This window comes from Clavelina lepadiformis, chromosome 5, assembly GCF_947623445.1.
Source record: "Clavelina lepadiformis chromosome 5, kaClaLepa1.1, whole genome shotgun sequence".
Classification (NCBI taxonomy): domain Eukaryota; kingdom Metazoa; phylum Chordata; class Ascidiacea; order Aplousobranchia; family Clavelinidae; genus Clavelina; species Clavelina lepadiformis.
Genome location: NC_135244.1, coordinates 2,110,005 through 2,129,834, shown reverse-complemented (window position 1 = coordinate 2,129,834; position 19,830 = coordinate 2,110,005). Strand labels below are relative to the sequence as shown.

The 19,830-nt window shown below is 38.2% G+C and overlaps 1 protein-coding gene across 2 annotated transcripts; it reads left to right on the top strand.

Moving 5' to 3' along the window:
- Positions 1-500: 500 nt before the first annotated feature.
- LOC143459517 (uncharacterized) lies at positions 501-19,420 on the top strand. 2 transcript variants are annotated; one of them, XM_076956717.1, is made up of 23 exons: positions 501-739; positions 5,552-5,644; positions 6,134-6,270; positions 6,564-6,704; positions 6,822-6,897; positions 7,133-7,267; positions 7,499-7,686; positions 8,021-8,213; positions 9,294-9,434; positions 9,850-10,127; positions 10,377-10,943; positions 11,059-11,158; positions 11,464-11,619; positions 11,840-12,064; positions 12,363-12,704; positions 12,981-13,189; positions 13,781-14,055; positions 14,467-14,598; positions 14,839-15,489; positions 15,691-15,909; positions 16,230-17,640; positions 17,899-18,069; positions 18,632-19,420. In XM_076956717.1, the coding sequence occupies exons 1-23, from the start codon at positions 656-658 to the stop codon at positions 18,723-18,725; spliced, it is 6,018 nt and encodes a 2,005-aa protein (XP_076812832.1). In that variant the 5' UTR covers positions 501-655; the 3' UTR covers positions 18,726-19,420. The 2 variants fall into 2 exon arrangements, with proteins under 2 accessions (XP_076812832.1, XP_076812831.1); XM_076956716.1 differs by having other exon boundaries at positions 13,781-14,199.
- The last annotated feature ends 410 nt before the right edge of the window (positions 19,421-19,830 follow it).

Here is a 19,830-nt window from a genome sequence, read left to right as displayed (position 1 = left end):
CTTATTAAAGTATAAATTACAAGGTTAACTATAAATTAATTTCCTATTTCGGTATACAAAAGCAAGTTAAAAGCACTTGAAATTTTAATATTGTACATAAAGATCTTTAAAAGCGATGAAACCTTTTGTTGGTGAAAGGTTAACGCATTTTTTGCCGTTTGACTAAAAGTACTGCCAATAAATTCTATGAAAAGTTTTCTTCCTATTTTTTAAACATACAAAAGTTATGTTCATTCTTGTTTATTTTACAAAAGTTATTTTTATTAGCCATCAGAAATAAACCTTGCATGGAAAATCAGCAGTTGCTATATAAATCCTTACATTCACACCGATTGACAATTTTAGTCTGTGAATAGTTTTGTAGAGAGGGTGACGTTAATAGCCTAGGTCTAGCTGGGCGAGGTTTGTTTCTGTGTTCGGTTTTTCCAGTACTTACCGTTAGGTTTAAGAATATGTTTGGTTTCAAAAACCATGAGCTTAATTTGTAAAACGGCTTTTAATCTATGTTTGTAGAGTTGTTTATTTTAAACAATAAGCATGTTTTAAATAGTATGAGTACCGGTACTGCTTCAAACAAACGAAATAAACGACTAAAATTAAACTTGTACAAGGTGGAAATAACGTCGGTTTCTCGAACACTGCTAATGAAAAAATTATGAAGCTTAAACCTGATGTAAACGAAGACGTAAAACTTCCTACTGAAGCAGTTCTGAATGGTCATGCAAGCAGTGAGAATGATGTGAGTTGAAAACATTAATCTAGGGCCTGTAGGCCGTAGAGTATAACAAACTTAAGTACTGGCTTTATAGGCTAGCCTGCTAATGTAACTTGGCAATGATTCCTCATCGCTCAAGACTTTGTTACCGAGCTTGTCTGTGTGAAAGGGTGTGTGTTTTCAAGGGCATTACTGTAATGCATTACTGTACAAGTCTGTGTCGTGTGTCAAGTCTGTCTGTGTCAAACAGAGGTTCGTATATTGTGGCAAACCCGGCGCTCGCTGTAACTGCCTTGCTACTGAGCTGGAAAGGTGTGCATGTGCATACAACAACAATTGAATGTCCAATTAGGCTTATAGTCCACGTTCTAAGTTGTTAGAGTTCTAGATTAGAGTTGCTTGGGCTGTGTTACAGATGTCCAGTTTGGATAGTTTGTTATGTTTCCGGGGATATTGTTTTTTGTTGTTGCGTGGTAGATTTCTCACTTAAAAGCAGCAAATTTTCTGGGTCTAGTATACTAGTGTACAGTCACAGGATGCCTTTGTATACTAGATTTCAGCTACTCAAATTGTGATGTCATCTGGTTTGCACTTGTATACTTGACCCAATTTTTCAATCTGGCAGAATGTGTAAATGTCTATATGTTGGTACATATTTTAGTTTTTATTTCTTTTATAACTTTTACTGCAGTTATGTTCAGTTGGCTCTTTGTCTATTTTTTGGTGGTTGCTCAGCATAACGTGGACAATTTAGAACTCTTTATATTATGCCAATCAAGACTGCGAAGCATGACTGGCGCACACCTGAGATTTTTTGGCAGAAATGATATTGCACACCAGAACAAGAGCAATCTTTCTAGAAAAAGGAGAAACTCCTTTTTTCCTTGTTTTCTATTGTGTAAGGCCGCACCTGCCTACCACAAACACCCGACGTGTTTGGGTCACAAGTCGCGGTGGACATCGGCTGCTTCTTTGCACCAAAGTTTTGCATCTGCACCTCCTAGTTCTTAAATGTAGACTCTAATCCGAATCTAACTTTAACTAAATTTTAAATAGCTAAAATTTTTGCATGTCCCATTATCTCAACTTAACCCCTTGTCTTGAACAAAGGGCTACGTGACCTACTTTCTGTTAAATAGTGACTTCCCTTAAAAAATCTGAGAGAAATTGTCAAAGATAATACTGACTTTCAGAAAAATCAATGAAAATGATCAAGTTTTCATTCTGCCTAATCAGGGTTTTAAAAAGTGAAAAACAATGCCTTTTTTTTGCCATTTCTTTCTATGATGAATTGTTAAGGTGAATGTGTTTGCAGTGCTGCAACTGGCTTTAAACTTCCAGTAGAAATGTGAAATTTTCTAAGTTTACTCAAGGAGGCTATAACTTTGACACAGCCCAAGTAAATATTTATTACTTTGTGAATATACAAATGCCAATTTTTCCAGAGTTCATCCATTTCTGATGCTTTCACACATTCAATAGAATGTATAACGTGGTGGTTTTTGAATAAATTTTGTCACAAGTTTAAAAACTGATTTTACAACGATTTGAAATAGTTTGTTTTGGGACTGGAGTCAAGTCAACCTAAATTTCCACGGTAACACAAGTCAAGTCGCGTCTTTCAAGCATTAAGACACAAGTCAAGTTTTTCCAAAAATTTGACTCTAGTCAGATTGACTCGAGTCTTTCCATCTTCGAGAAATTGCACAAACGTTTAAAGATTAATTGTCTTAAAGTTATCCTGCTGCAAGATATCTTCTAGTTGTAAATTAAGATTTATGTACTCAATTGTAGATAAATTTATTTTTTGTGCTGTGGTCTGTTTCCTAAATCTTTAATGATGTTTAAATGCAAACACGCTGTGGACACATAAACGCTCCATACACAGTTTTACATCATTGGAATGTTGGTCATATGCCAAGCCATGAGACATACTATAGTTAGTTGTCTAGAGTGTTATTGTTCTGTTTTCATATATATCGAATGCATAGGATTTTCAAATGTATATATATATATATTGACTTACCGGTAATTTCTTTTTGGCATAGTGTTATATCAGCCAAAGACACTGGCTTATAAATTCTACAAGCCGTTACAGGTCTGTTGGGTATAATTGGTACGAAGACTGCTAAATTTTGCTCATGCCACACGAATAGAAATTCTCCATCTACTCCACAGCTGGCACTTATTTCATTATATTTAACACACTAATTAATGACTTTGACAGTGAAAATTAATAATTAAATTGTTGCTATTTGTTGTGATCTATCCTCTCTACTACTTTCCTTCTCCTAGTCTACATTTTAGCTTAAAGATATGAAATCAGTTATCTCCTCCTTTCCGAGTTTCCTTATATTTGGAAACACTCGTGAGAAACCAGCAAGTAGCATGAAACTTATTTTGCATGCAGCCATGCACTCCATACAGTCAGGATGATTACTGGCAGGAGTAAACCAGAGTTGCTTCCATTAATCTTGTTCTTTTACTTGTTATCCCAATTCTTGATGAAGACAAATAGCAAGAGGTGTCTCGGACAGGAATTCTCGTTGACAGATTAATGAATTTCAGTTTCCTATTTTGTACATCTATTTTGGAAAATATTCTGTCGATATCTACTACAGTTTTGTGTTTATATACAAGTTGCATGCCACATAACAGGGTAAGCAGCATGATATAAAAATGATCAACGTGCTACAGCACTACTTGTGGTGTCTTCGTCTTACTGGTGTTGTACCTTACATGTAAAGGTGTAAACACGGATGATAATATGTATATTATATTACCTAACTCACTTTTCATGGCAGATTTTAACTGAACCATACCTTGGTTCCATCTAAAAATACAGTGTGCTTATTTCATGAACCTAATAGGGCAGGCTATGCACTTGCATGGAATCTATATTGCAAATTATGTCTATAATCACATTTTTTTTGTTAACATGGAGAATAGCTTAGCCTAATTACTTCTTGACTTCATTTTTTTAAAGTTTGTAATTTTTAGTGGGATACTGGGATAACTAGTCGTAACTAGCAGTAATATTTACCATGGTAGTAACACAACAAGACAGTGTATTAATATATAAGAAGACAGTATATATTAGATATAAGAGCGATTTTTATATAAGATATGATATTTATATTTAAGACAGTATATATTCTTATATATTTGGGTGCTCCTGTTCCTTTGTGTCTGTGGTTTTCTTTCTTTCTTTGGTGGAGTACCACTTGGAGATTTTACGACATTGCCACGTACGGCAAAGTTCAAAAAATATTAAACCAGTTCAACCAAGCATTTGTTAGTGATGGGATGCTTGAAATTTATCTGCAAATAGAACTCATTCGAATGGGAAGTTTCTGCTGCTGATGTAAAAGATTGCTTCCATCTTAGAGAACAGAAATAGCCACATTGTGACGTGATAAGCAAACTTTAAAGATCTGTACAATGAAGATGAAGTTTTACCTAGAATCGCAAATGACACACAGATGCTTGCATACAGCCTAAAGTGGTTAATCACACACCACTAGCAGCAGTGAAGATATTTTAAGTCTCCCAGAGGAAAGTTTAGAGGAAAATTTTGGATTGGTCTTGAGTATTTATTTGTAATTTAATGCTCGAGGTTAATCAAAGTTTGCCGAGGCAAAATTTTAACAAACAGTATTGTCTATCACAAATCAAATGGGAATGAACAATGCCAATTATGATGTCATAAATTTCTATTTCAGAGAAAATAAGATGGGCATAACTACAAGCCTGTCTCTGGCTTACACAGCCAAATGGATGCGCTTCAGGCCTAGATGGTCACGCATTATGCTTAGATTATGCATGGCATGGGGTATGAGTTGACAGTTCAAAACAATTGAATTGTCAAGAATGTATTTTAAACTTGACTATATGAAATTTTATGTACCCCCTCAAGATATTTTCTGAAGTATGTGTCTATATGTGTACCACATGTTGCCAGTTGTAGTCTGGTGATGCGCAATAATTCTATGTTTCTATATTTTTGTTCTTTTCAGCATCATAGCATGCTAATGTTATAGCAAAAGTTTACTTATCACGAAACTTTAGTTCTTCTAACTCTCTGTAGAATATCATACTGAACATTGTGCCGTTTGTTTGAATATGACCAATGCATTTAATAGTATCCAGCATAACATTGACTATCTTGTTTTGAGCTGTTCTTGTTTGATCACAGGTAATTGGGTCATAGCTTGATACCTTTTAAGTCCAAATGTCCTTGTGTGATTTTCGTTAACTCTCCCTGTTTGTTATTTCTGGATTGGGTCTGAGTTGATACATTGGACTTATGATACAGTACATTGTTATAACGTTTCATAATTAAATACAAACATCGTTGCATACACATCATACATTGCTCTTTTATAAATGGCACCATTTTAATAATGGGATGCTTCTTATGTCTTTAGGCCTATATATATTTCTTTTACGTCAGTTGTTCATTGTGTTTTCTTTCAATGACTTGCTTTTTACTGCATCATGTGCATCTATGTTTTATATAGACCACCTGACAAATATTTTACTAGTTTATTAGTGGTATGAGTTGGGATAATTATTTATGATGGATTTACGGTTGCCTTTGATACAATAATTGATTGAAGGCAAATTGCCTTTCTTTGCTTAAGACAGAGACGTGTTTTTATACAAATCGTATGGGTTGACATTTTATATATATATATATTGTCAATATAAACTAATAACTGATGTTGTAGTTATCAGGATAATGTTGTTAACCGTTGTTGCCGTTTTCCATATAATTTTTTCAGTCAAAAAACAGCAAATTGTAGTTTCTTACCATTGGCACTTGGTTTGTTTCAGAACTTAAACTGTGCATCCCATCAGCTGACAAATATGGAAAGGTGCTATGTCTGTAACAAGGGACACCAGAACAATGGAGCCTTGAAAGAAAAGGTAAAGAGTCCTATCTTTTGTATCTTGTCTATGTCACCCAGTGAAAGCGCAGTGGTAAAAAGGCAGGACTCATTTATACAAAAACCTTTGTCTGGTTTATTATCCACTGTTTTAACCGACAGATTAGTTTGATTACAAATTATGATATCGTTCTTCAAATCAAGGATGATAATCAGATGGCAACAGACAGTCACATTAAATCGCTTAGCTGTGCATTTAGGTTTAAAAATTTTTTTACTCACTTAATATCTTTCTTCTCATATGCTTGTTTTGTCTGCCATGTGTTTGCGTTATTGATGACTAATTGATGTAATTTTAATGCATTCTATCTATGATTCATCTTTTAGGAAAGATGGATTTATTTTTTCATCGCATTGCGGCCATGATTTAACTGCACCTCGTTCAATGTGGCTTTTAGTTATCCATTTTATAAGATATTATCGTTTCCATTGAGTTGGTTATTTCAAGTTGATATTGATATATTTTCAGCAACCACCTGCACAGACACCTGTGTCATCTGAGCAACAGACGTTGGTCAGTTTGGCCAGCAACAACCTCACCCCAACTACGACTTCGATGAATAACATGGCCAAGGTCTGCAAATGCAATTCATGCACTGAACGGAGGTAACATAGAACTTTGTTTCAACTGTTTAAGTTATTTGATTCACTGCCGATTAGACTAAAAGTTAAATGCGAGGTTGTGTCACTTGCTAATTAATTCTGGTTTAAGCCAAGTCTTTTTGTGAGTTGACATTTTTGTGACTTTATTATTTAACTTTAATTGACTCAGTTAAACAGCATGTTAAAAACAAATAGTTGAAATATCACCTATGTATAAATTTATTTCAGGTTTTGAACAATAACGGTACAGTTGGCTTTTTATTTTCTGTCATTTCAACCTAATTTTGTCTATCCAGATCACTGGAGGCAGAACACTTGCTTGATACACAGCTGCGTCATGCTTGGACTCAAGTGCGCCATCTAGTGCGTTGCGCATATCACGATCCTCTTGTTCTCGCTGCCATTGACTCTGAAGAGTTTAAAAACTACGTTAACTTGTAAGTGACCTGCTGCAGTCATTACGTTAGGACTTAAAAAAAACATTTTGCAAATCTACTTCTCACTAGAATGTGACGATCATGTTGTGAATTGGTGAGTTCTTATTTTTTCAACAGGTTAGTTTCACGTGATCCACATCTGCTCTATTACAGAATAGAAAACACAGCACGAGAATATGTGAATGATATAAAGGTATGGGTGGTATGTGACTAGTGAATTTGATAACAGTTATAACCCATAGAATTGTCTGGGCGCCAACTGTGGATAAATATGTGGATTTATATCAATTGTTTGTCTTCATTGAATTTACTTTTTAACAACTTCATTTCATTTTATGTAATTGGCCACGTGTTGTGACACAAGTCCTGTAACATCATTAATCACTTGAATAATGAATGTTTTAAGTTGTTGACTTTCGCTCTAACAGACTCGAATATTGAAGCAACTGACTAACGGCTTCAACACGCCAACACTTGCTTGTTCCATCATCAATTCAATGTTTGATGAATACTCCCATCTCCTCAACTCTGCAAGAACAGTCTCATCATTGTTGAGACAGCTGGTATGTTTTCTTTGCTTATTGTTTTGAAGCAATCCCTTTCGTGGCAACTACCCTATTCTTAGTTTATCCAATATCAAATGTATATTGTTATTTGTTGTTGCTCTATACACATTTCCTGGTATTTTTTGATCAATACTTTGATTCTGTACATTTCTGTGTATCTTGACCTTAGTCGAAGGAACCCAGTTCTGTTTGGTTGAAAAAAAATATGTCACCTTTTTGATATCACAGGAAGAGGAGCACATGTTCAGGTTCAACGGTGCCACCTGGGAGCAGCACAACAAACACCTGTTTCAGAGCATGGTGCACAGCGAACCCATCATACAAGCAACATTTTCGGAAATCTTGAACCAACTTCAGCAGGGAAATTCACAATTCGACTCGAAGCATGACAACACGTACAGGGCCACACTTATCAGGTACGCAAGCACTGACCACCCTTACTGGGCATTATTTGTGGAACTTGGCTGCGGACTAATAGATGTCTCAGTGAATTTTAATCCAAAGGTTTCTGAAAGACACTGAAATGCCATCATTTGATTAAGTCAAAAAGTCTCATATATTTATTAATAAACCTGGCCACAATTGACAGCTTCTAAAATTATAATAAAAGCTAGTTTCATTTAGTTTAAATAGATTAATTTGTTTGATGATATGATAACTGGTAATGCTAGTGTTGTGTTATTATATTTGGTGATACTTGGTAGAATGTTGATGATGAATGCTCGTGTGACAAGCAGTGTCTTCGTGCAGATACTTGCAGTTCGACACAGACATGACACAGATAATGATTGCGTGGAGGGACGTACAGAAGTTGATCGATGACTTTAACGACGAAAGAGTGGAAAAAAAACGAAAACAAAAGAAACATAAATCAGCTCAAAATGATCCAAAAACGAAAGAAAACTGGGATTTTTACAAAGTGCAGCAGGAAACTTATAAACAGGTAGATGGGGAGAAATTATTTCCAAATACTGAGAAATACACGCCACGTGTTGTATTGCCCTGTATTTTATTGCATTGCTATAATAGATGTAGTGTTATGCGGATTACATAGAATGATAAGGTTAATGCAGAATTTCTCACGCTTTGGGTTACTACTCACAACCTAATTGGGAGTTATTAACATGCATATGCTTTTGATTAAATAGTCTAGTTAATAAGACAACTGTGATTATTATTTGCTATTGGAGCCATGCAACAGTGGTACAGTAAACTGCACTTGGTTATGATTCTGGTGTGTATTCACCATAGAGTTGCCTTAAATTTATTTTGTCCAATCATCACACACAATTTTGGATCTTGAGAAAATCATGGTGAGAAATGCTGAGCATCGTTGTCGTATGATTTGCTCCATTGGGAAAATTTCTAGCAATATAAATATTGGTAATTTTGGTGATCCGCTTATTTAGAAATTTTCTGCATTCAGTTGTATTCACTGAACCACATGTAGAGCTTAAATGTAAGTGTAAACATGTAAGCTTCCACTTAAATAGTAATTATGTTCAATCAAGTTTGTTGTATTCTGTCATAGACCCAGATTATAACCTTTGGAGTTTAGACATGTTATTTTGGTCACATCAGCAAACTCTTTCTTCTTAGATGTTTGGTTGCTTACATATTTGGGTTATTGTTGCAAACTCCTCAGGGCTTTTTATCCAAAGGGATTTTAATTACACTTTACGTACCAAAGGTTTGCAACAGGTTTGTGACCAATGGCCTTTTTCAGAAATAGCATCAATTGTTTTTTCGGGGAAAAACTGTTTCCTACTATTTATTACCATTATTACTATTATTTATTACTATCATTTACTACTATTTAAATTAGTACAGTAAAGACATTTTTGAATTTAATATTTGATTGATGTATAAAATGGCGTACTGGTTGATACTGTTTGTGGATAGTGGACTGTTCACTCATAACTTTGTCTCAACTCTGTTGTGTAACTAGTTAATTAACTTACCCACAAGTTGACGTGTACAGAATGAGTTGCAGAAATTTATCATTTGCGTTTTATTTATTAAGCTACTCACCAGTGGCAACGTTCACAACGAACAAGGAACAGAATCACGGTTATCGTTAACATTGCGTCAGGCATTAAATAATCCACTCGAGGGCACCACACAAGAAGCAAACTGTGATAAATCCTCGCCCCCATCAAAAACGGTAACTTTGCAGCTGAGTTTATTGCTGTAGAAATACGTTGGTATCGATTTCACTTCAGAGCTCCATTGAAAGTTAATTACTTAATAGAATGTTTTATGTCTGCATGGTATGTTGTTGAACATTGTTTCTCTACCTTCTTTAACTCGCAGTTTATTTTTTGACAATTTTTTTTAGGCCCCTAATTTAGATGACTAAATTTTACTGACAATATCTTTCAGTCGCCTAATACAAACGAGTCAAATTAATTTTAAAAATAGTTTTTCCAAAAAATATAGTTACAATAGCGGGAGGTTCAAAATCACTTCACGGTTTTTGCATTGTAACTTTATGGCATGCTTTGCTGCCCCATGGTTAACTTAATATCTCACCTAAATACGTGAGATATTAAGCATAGAAATGCTGCTTGCTATTCCAGATAGAAAGTGACACCACTGTGGATGGAAAACTGGACAGCGATGATCGAAAATTTTTCCCTCCGCCAAATGTCGACAACAACATCGTTTCATTTCTTTCCACCGACTACATCCGGAATATCAGGCCACCAAGTGTTTCATCTGATGACCTGGAGGAGAGTGGCGATAACGATGACGACGACAACGAACCTCCACGTATTATTGAACATCCGAGCCTCATAGTTCCGTCTGATCTTGACGGTGAGATTGATTCCATCGGTTCCATCTCGCCACAACCTTGGTAAGAAAGTGTTCAAACTGCTAATTTGTTTAACGTTTTACCATTTGTTATTTAATGACTTGTACAGCATTTTTTATACATCTATGGTAAAAGCATTCCTCCTAATATTTTCCTTTAAACATTGTTCTCAAAATTCAATACAAACCTTACAGTATAAAATGTAGTTAGCGTCTGTGCTGACTTGTATTGTTTTTTTTCAACTAATTTCTCAGCGGCCATGTTTGCCATTCTACGCTTATGTTGTTCCAGTTCAAGAAAAGAAATCAGTCGCAACCCGTTTATGCCACTGGAAGGTTCCACAATCCTACCGTGCCACTCAGCTGCTCCAAGGTCTTTCATTCTTCCTGCTTTCCAGCACACGACTCAGTACCGTCATCACCAATCTCTTCATCACTTGCACAAGATGCACAATGATTATACAATCTCCTCCAGTTCTAGAGTCCGACCTCCTTCTCCAAACGTTAAAACAAAAATAGAGTCGACAAATCTTCCAGATCAAAACGATCAGCTCAACGTTCTTCTTCCTGCTCCCAACGTCTCTCCTCCAATACTGGAAGCACTTGATGATTCCATACAAGTCCCAACTTCTCACATTGTTGATAGAGTTGATCCCACTTCAAATGAAGGAACGATGGATGCGGGAGAATCCACTTCTTTGGATATTCGCGACTGTCTTCTTCCTCCAATTCCGGGAATCTCCAGTTCGTCTCCATCGTTGGATTCTACTTTCTGTCAACAGGATGAAGAGTCTTCGTCCTCTTGCCTGTCATCTTCAACAACTCCGTTTTCAAACAACAACAATTCAGAAACAGCAGAGTATGTTATGCCGGATAATATCGTGTAGATGGCTGGCAGGTTCTAGTGTCTGCTGCATTTTGTTCATCTCTTTGTTTCTTTCTCTTCTCTTGTTCATTGTTGCTTGCTTCCTCAGACGCAAACCAACCAAAGTTAAAAAGAAGAAGACAAGAAAAATGAAAAGACAACAGAAAGGTTCTGAAAAATCTGAGTCAAACGAAGATGATGCTACCACGGTAACAATAATGTGTCCAGTTATTTTTTTGGTCATCATCGTTTGGAACTGATTCTGTAACTTCTATCTCTATTACAGAATGATTTTTACATGTATTGATGAATATAATTTTAGTAGGACAGTTCACATTTTTTAAGAAACAGGAGAAATATTAAATTTAGAGCATCCTTGTTGTTAGTCTGGGCTTAGGCAGTTTGATTAGGTTCATAATAATTAGTCTGTAGTCAAGAATCCAAATACTACCTCACTTAGTGCACAATTTTAGCAGAATAATTGTTTAATCATATTACCACTTTGTTACCTCAGAGTGATTCTCCCAAGGAGGAAGAGGTGGATAGCGATGAGGATGCGGACGATGAATACGACGGAGATGAGGAGGAGATGTGCAAGTGCGAAAGATGTCTGGCCACCATGAACCTGTGCAGGGATTCGACGAGAGAGTACAACAATCTCAACACAAACGTATGGTTCTTGTATTAGATTTCTTTAGTTAGTTAGTGCCAGTGCTGCTGGTTTTGCAAGTAATTTTGTAATATCGATTAGGCAGCCAGTAGTCTAGTGTTAAGTATTCACAGTTGATTTTTCTGGAAGAGAAAAACTGGTTTAGTCAACCCCCTTTTGAAGAAGAAATTAATTGTATCACGTGCACCGGTAATCTTTCATAGAAAACTCTTCGTTCCAGGAGCCAAAGCAGCATTATATGATGCAGGGTATGGATGCAGGCATCACGACAGGAGGAGCCTCTTGTGAATGTCCATCTTGTCTTCGTCTAGCGGCCGTCAGTTTCTTCGCCGCCCAGTCCGGACAACCTTCGAGCAATCTAGCTAACTTCACACAGACCGATGTGACAAACCCCACTCTCAACACTTCGTCAACTTTGCCCAGTCATTACTACAACCCGATACAGGTGCAATTGTTGGTTGTTTATTGAGAACCTCGTCGAGTTACGAACACATTAAAATAAAAGCAGACATTTATTTTGACCTTTGTTTTGAGGTCAGCTTGTCGAAACACTTGCCGCTCAGTTTAAGTTTTACTTCTGTTAAATTAAACACAAGCTTTTTCATCTTGCTTTGCTAGGTGTAATTCTGGGTTACGGGTTGGATCCTGCAAAACTACTGACTTGAAAAAAATATGTGTGCATGATATTTCACTGAGAGACTAACTGGTGCTTAACACAAGTGTGGAACTCTTGTTTTGTGTAGGATCTTCATTCTATCATTCATCCCCACTTGTACGGCCTGTCTACCATCGGAACTACACCGTCAATTACACCATCCATCGAACAGAGTGCTAATTCAAATTCTGTAACAATGACACCAAGTGGTGCTCTTTCAAAATCTTCGATTTCACCTTCACTAGAGGGCGGTCTCACACAGGATACATCGGCAACTTCAGAAAACCAACTCTTTCACAACACTGGACTTAATTCGACTGCTGATTGGGATATGTTTGGTAAAACAGCCGGCGGTAAACTGGTTCTAAATGCAACCAATCAGGCAGGAGTTGCACCCAGTCTTCCAGAGTGGCCCATACCAGGACATCAGGTATGGTTGCTGTGTTTTAAACTGGTTGAGATAGTGGATAAAATGCTAACTCCTCTATCAGTTCATTTAAAATGTTGTACCTTTGTTTGCCTAACATGTAACAAGTGTTTAAGCTGGTCTGTTTCTAGTTTACCACTAATTTTTGATAACTAGCTTTGGGAATTTTTTTTGTTAACTGTTAATGCAGTAGATTATTGCTTAGCTTAATCAGGCTCAAGGATTTAGCTTCTTTTATTTTCAAAACATTGCACTTACCGGAAACATTATTTTACGCAGGCGTGGTTAAACAGCACCGGCAGCGTCTCCGGAATTCTTTCGTCTCATCTCGTGGCCCCTGGAGGGGTTTCAGCATTTCAGCAATACATCACAAATAGTGCCATCACAGGCACGCAAGGTTTCTTGCAGCCATTTATCCCTGGGACTGTCCCGCTTGCACACTCTGGCATCCAGCCTTCTTTCCTCCATCATCAAAACGAAGACAACAGGTTACTTGTAGTGGATGACTTTAGTGTATTTTTACATTGTCTGCCCAACACAAGTTTTAATGGTTGTTTGCATTATGTTGTAAAGAACAAGTTGTATTGTGTTCTTTGCTCAGCAATGAAAACAATAACCACGACTTCACTCAATATGTTTCGGTATGAATTGTCAATCCCTGGTGACTGTAACGGGTCAATGAAGCTTCCTCAAAACCGATTCTTGTAAATGATACTATTGCGAAAATAATGAATTGACAACTGTAAGAATTGCAACAATTTCAAGTTGATGCAATTCTTACAGTTGAAAGTTCCGTTCTAGTTGGGATATTACCATTCAGAAAAACGAAAGCACATTACGTACAAAGCAGCACAACTAAACGTGAAATTCAGAACAGAATTGCTGCGTAGTTTTATCGAAATAGATATTTCAAACTTTTGCGTTTTAGTCAACACTGTCAGCTTACCACTGCCCCTCACTATGTTAATGTGATATATTCAAAAGCAGCGATAAAATATGTATTTACTCACTTTCAATGCTCGTTAGCTTCAAGATTATCAAGTTACTTCAGTTATTGATCCTTTCACGTTTATTTTTAGCCGGTTGTTCGATGCCTCGTCAACAAATATGGCGACGACTACAATATCATGCGTTAATGCTGCGGTGGACGCGCACTCTTCATTTTCCACCTGCTCTCCTCCCATCGACATCTCAACCGATGTGTCTTCGCAGCATCACATCTCCTCAGCTGCTGTTCCTTCTTCTATTTACACACCCTCATCTATGAACTACTTCTCTTCGTCTGTCTACACTCCGGATCTAGCTGGAGGAGCTCTCTCTCCTTTCTCGATGCAGTCGCACACAGCATCCGGTGGTGAGTCACTTCATCTGATGGGTGGCACAACGACCTCACAACCCATTCGTTTTCATCCCGGAACCTCAGTCAGTCTCAAAGATAATCAGTTTAATGCCACTTCGAACAACAATGGCTTATTATTCAACTCCTCTTTAGGGCCAGGTAGGCCTGACTGAAGCAGTGAAATATAAAGCGCCTAAACTTAATGAAAAGCAAAAGATGTTTCAGCGTGGGATGTTCATTTTCTAATGGGCATATGCAAATGATTGGAATTCAGCCTGTCACGATCATAGTAGTGGTTTATAACTTCCATTTAGTAAAGCTTAATATAAATGTTACATCCAACTTAAACTCATTTGGTACTCGGCTAATTGAAATGATTTTATAACGAAGATAAGAATGATCGTTATCTTTGTCTTATTTTTCCAGCATCCGCGTGTGATAACGGCCTGAGTCCAACCGTTTGCTCGCAAGCCACCTTCACAATGACCACCACACAGAGTCAGAACACATGCATGCAGCATAATCCTTTCCTACAGCATATCTCTCCACCGGCTGGAAGTAAGAACAATAGAATTGCCGTTACAGTGAAATCAGTAGGATTGCACTTTGTCTATTAGTGTATTGTGCATTTGCACAGCATGACTCGTGTTTCGATTCAGTGTTTCAACAGAAATATTATTATTAACACTAACTGCTTGTGCTGATGATAATGCAATCTCGAACAACTTCTGGCAATCCTGACTACTAAATAAGCCGAATGATTTTTGTTATTTCTAACGAACTGCTTCTGTGTTACAGGTGCAGCTTCTTACCAAAATATGACGCCACAGACCACCAGTGTAAGTCCGACCAATATCAGCGCGGTCGCTGCATCCAACGCCATCACGTCTACACCCAACTCAGCGCACATTCGGCAGCAAATTCTCCGACGCAAGAAATTGGTCGCCCAGAGTAAGTTGTCGAAGCAACCTCGGCCGCAGCAGCAGAAGTCTCCTGAGCAGATTGTCAACCAGGAGAATGCGCAGAATCAATCTCAGAAGATCTCGATGCAGTTACAACTTAACATGCAGCTTGGAAGTCCGCCATCACCACCTCAACAACAACTACAGCAGCAGCAGCAGCAACAACAACAGCAACCAATGAGTCAACAACAATTCATCGCAACAAAACCTGACGTGAACGACACGAAAGCTGACGCTCCCCATGTTGCCAGGTTCCACGAGATCACAGGTTCCACGCAGCCAGTTTCGGACAACACGATGACAAGTATGCAGTGCAAGAAGGAAGAGGTTAAGGATGCAGCAAACAAGCCTGGGAACGCTCCTCCCGCTGTTAAGAGGGAAGATTCGACCAGTGCTCCCCCACCTCCCGCTAACGAGAAGAAGAACAATCCACCTCCAGAACAAAACTCTCACCAGGGATCAGAAACCTGTTACCACCAGCATGGAGGCAAGCCAATATTGTTGTTGAGCTTATTTTGCAAAACCTCGTTTCATTCAGGATTTTCATTCCTAATCATAAAAGTAACATTGATCAAAAAGTGTTTATTGTTAAAACTGCTGATCAATAAGCTCATTTCTTTTCCTCTTGTTATGACAAAATAGGCTTTTTGTAAGTATCAAACTCATCAACAATCCATTCTCGTAACAGGAAATGCGCAGGAGTCATTAAACGGCACAGGTGCAAACTCGTCAAACGGCACAAATTCAAACGGCGGTGCTTCAAACAACTGCAAGTATTGCAACTGTTGCTACTGTGAGTTCTTTGGTAATGGTGGGCCACCTCCAGCCCCAACGAGCAAGAATTATCCTGAGATGAGGGACAGGTTAAGAAAGAAGCTTCACACGAACAAGCTCAAGTCTCACGACGGTACGGTGTTCGTTGTTATCTTGTTTATCCAAGTTTATTTGTATGTGCTTGAATTTATATAGCGATTGACAACATTTGTCATAGATTGTGTACAATAGTTGGTAGTTGTATGGCAATAAAACAATTTAGTGCACAATATGGGATAAGTTACTGATTTATGTGTGTATGTTTTAACTCGACAAATAAATGTGATGTTGTTGGGTAGTAACTGTACCACATGCATTTTTATAACATGTTTTATTAAACGATATTCTCGTGGTTCAATTGATGAGGAGAATGTGAAATACTCTAATGTAAAAGATCAATTTTATCATCATCAGATGACTCGAAGGGAGAGTCGGACAGCGCCAGTCAGGAACGACATCCCCGGCCGAGAGTCTCGCAGGAGCCCAACTTCTTTCCAATTTACACAGCGCAGCCTTCAGTCGAAGAGCTTCTTTCGTTTATAGAAGGAAACACTGGCGACGATCGTGGCAAGAAATCATCAAAGAAATCGCGGCAGAAGCAGAAGAAAGATGCGGTGAAACAGCCTCCTCCCATGGAGATTTCTAAGGATGGAATCCCGATTATCGGGAAGCAAAATATTGAGATGTCGAGTGATGGGGTCCCGATGCTAAATGGAAAAGAAATCCGCTACGTCATGACCTATGGCCCCAATAACAAGGATGGGAAGCTGATTTATCCAAAGCTAGCTGATGATGAGAAGGATGAGGACGAAAAGCTTCCCGCTGTTGAGGACAAAGAAGCAACACCAGACAAGGGTAATAAGAAAAAGAAGAAGAAGAAATCCGCTAAAACAGAGGAGCAAACTCTCAACGAGAAACCAACATCGACTCCATCCCAGGATAAGATGCAAGTTAAGTCCAATGCCGAAGAAGTTACCAATGATAAGGGCAAGAGTGCTGAGGAGAACAGAGCGGATAAAAGCAGGAAGTTGAACGAGAAAACCACTCCAAACGACAATGTGCCAAAAGCATCACAGTTGTCGGACGCAAAAGCAGCCAAAAGTGTTTTAAAAAATGGAACTGTTGAAAAATCCGTTCCTCCGACTCAAAAACCAAGCTCCTCCAAGTCCAACTCGAGTTCGAAAACATCTTCAACTCAAGTCTCAAATCAATCTGGCAAGACCACATCTGCACAAAAAACATCGACAGACTCGGCAAAGGATGCTGCGAAGACAACAGCAGAAAAAGCGAAGACCTCAAGCGAGTCCAACAAATCGCAGAAGAATCCTTCCAGAAGATCCGAGCAAGGAAGAAAAACGAGTCAAACATCAGACGAGAATCCGAAACAAGATGAAGAGTCAAGCGACGATGGTTTGGTCCCGGTCTTACCTCGTACTTTCAAGAAGTCAGAACTTCGTCGACGAAGGTATCTCCCTCGAAACTACGATGAGGATCAACGCAAGTTGTACCTGGCCGCTGTAAAAGCGTCTTCTCTTGCCAACAGCAAGTCTTCCGCGTCACAGGAGACGAGCAACAAGTCAAAGCCACAGTCCGCTGCTCGACCACTGACCACGCAAGAAGCAGAGAGAAAAACCCAACAACGCTTAGCACCAGACGCAAGCACGAAAAACAACAACTCTCAAAATAACGTCAACTTGACACAGAAGCCGAGTCAGCAATCCAATTTGTGCCAGAAGAAGAAGACATCTCCTGAAGAGAGCGTGGAGTCAGTGACTACCAACAAGAGTGACTCGACTACTCCAGAGAAGTCTAATGAAGGGGACAGGTATGTTGTGTTTGTCACATCACAATGCTCCTTCGCTATCTCGTCGTGCTCCTTCAGCCATAGTTTGAAGATAAGAGTTTAACTTCTCATGTTGTAAATATATTCATTCTTGCTGTATCATACACAGTTTGCACACCATAACATTTTACATCCCATCGTTTAAATTTACATCGGGATCAGAGCTGCCAATTTCAGTTGAATTTGGTAGGATAAAGCTGTAGCCGATTTAGTTTTGATAAATGCTCATTTTTTTGGCAGCGTGGATGTAAAAAAGAGCAAAAGTAAGAAGAAAAAGAAAAATAAGACTGTGTCAATGCTTGGAGACGGGAGTGGAGGAGTCGTGGATCATGTGTTTCTCCCACGTGAAGTCCCAGAAGATGTTGCCAGGGAGATGGATGATGCTGAAAAGGAAATTGAGAGCTTCAAGAAGTGAGTTGGGATGATTTATAATGTCGCTTGTTTTCATTTTAAGCACTGGACGATGCAACAGGCATTTAGCATCTGTCAAATTTTGTTATTCAGTAAATGTTTAATAAATAATAATATTTCGTAAAATAATATTTACTCATGAGTATGAGATGTCTCTGTTAATTCTCTCTGTTAATTCCAAAAATTGTAGCGCTTAGTAAATCTGGCCACCACTGTTGTAGTCTTTTATCACTATCTGGTTCTATAGTAACAAGTCAAGCAGATTGGAAGGTAAAATGTGTGTAGGACATTACACAGCAATTCTGCAAGACATGTAAGCTGTAAAAAAATTACAGTATACGGAAAAGTGGTTTAAGCCGCATTATCTGTCAAACTTCCTCCTGGTCACTTTCATTTTGAGCTCAAACTTATATTTTATCAAAACTCTGAACCTCACCTCCAAAGGTCATTTTTTAAGTTTATAGTGCACAACTATTCTGCCCGTAATAAACTGGCATAACTAGACGTGGTTGTATTTTTACTGTCATTTGTGGCAGTATTAACACAGTTGTTTTTTTCTTAGGTTTTGCCTTGATTCCAGTGTCCTGAATAAACCGAAGAAAATGACAGTCAATTGGAAGGACTTCACCTTCAAGAAAAATCACTCCTCCCACTGAATCATCCATTTTAATTTCAATTGATTTCTCACCGCTCATGCGGCATACTGTTCCTTTGCGTGTGCTGTCATCTATTTCTTGGCACTTTGCCCGATCTTTCCTGATTGGTGCTTTTTGTGTGGGCTTGCTAGTTATTTAGTGTTTTAGCGCTGTTGTCATCCTGGCTTTATCGCGAAACGAAAGAGTGTTGTTACGGTTCAAAACTTTTGCGACCTGTTTTTTTTTCTGGGATAAAGAAGTTGTGACCTATGACCTATAAACTTGTCTTAACCTTTTGCATGACCCCAACTGCTTTAGGTTGTGTAGAAAGATCTTAGATTGTGTTGTGTATTAACTTCTAGCTTGATTGGAATGGTCCATTAATTTTATTCGTGTTTTTTTGTTTTCATTTTGTGAACGCGCAGATTTTTGTTTGGGGAAAGTCCCCGCATGTGCTGTTCACATTTGTGCATTCTGTTGATCAAAACAAGCACAAAACATGTGGAACCTTTGTTCAGTCTAGGCGCTGTATCCTCGACTACCTACATAGACGTATTGGAGCCTTTTCATTGTGGTGTTTCCTGGTCTCATGGATTATAGCTCTAGCTGACAAGGTCTTCTGTTTCTGTTTATAATGTTAATAAATTGATGATGTGATGATACTATTAATATATGAGCTATACAACATCGGCAATAAACGTTTTTGCTGTTGAAAAGGTCTCTTGTTCAGACGGTTTAGGAAACGATATTTTTAAGAGAATTGGCCACTGTATCAGTATAGAGATAGAGAATATGGAAGCAGGTATAGGTGAACTTTTCTTCCAAGTTGAACGGTAACACTGTAATAAAGTTAGTGAGTTTTGTCTCATGGATTTCTTGCAAGCTTGTGACAAACAAACCGCAAAATAACAACCTTTTCGTCTTTTCCACTTCTCCCCGTTCATTAACGCATGCAACAACTGGCTTCTGTGGTGTCTCCTTGCCTACTAAAGACGACTTGTCGGACTATGAAAAATCACGGACGTGATTGACGACGATTCACATGACGAATCACGGACTATGAAAAAGGACAAATCACAATGACTTTTTTGGCATATGGAAGTGGTGCTCCCTAGCGGAAAGGATT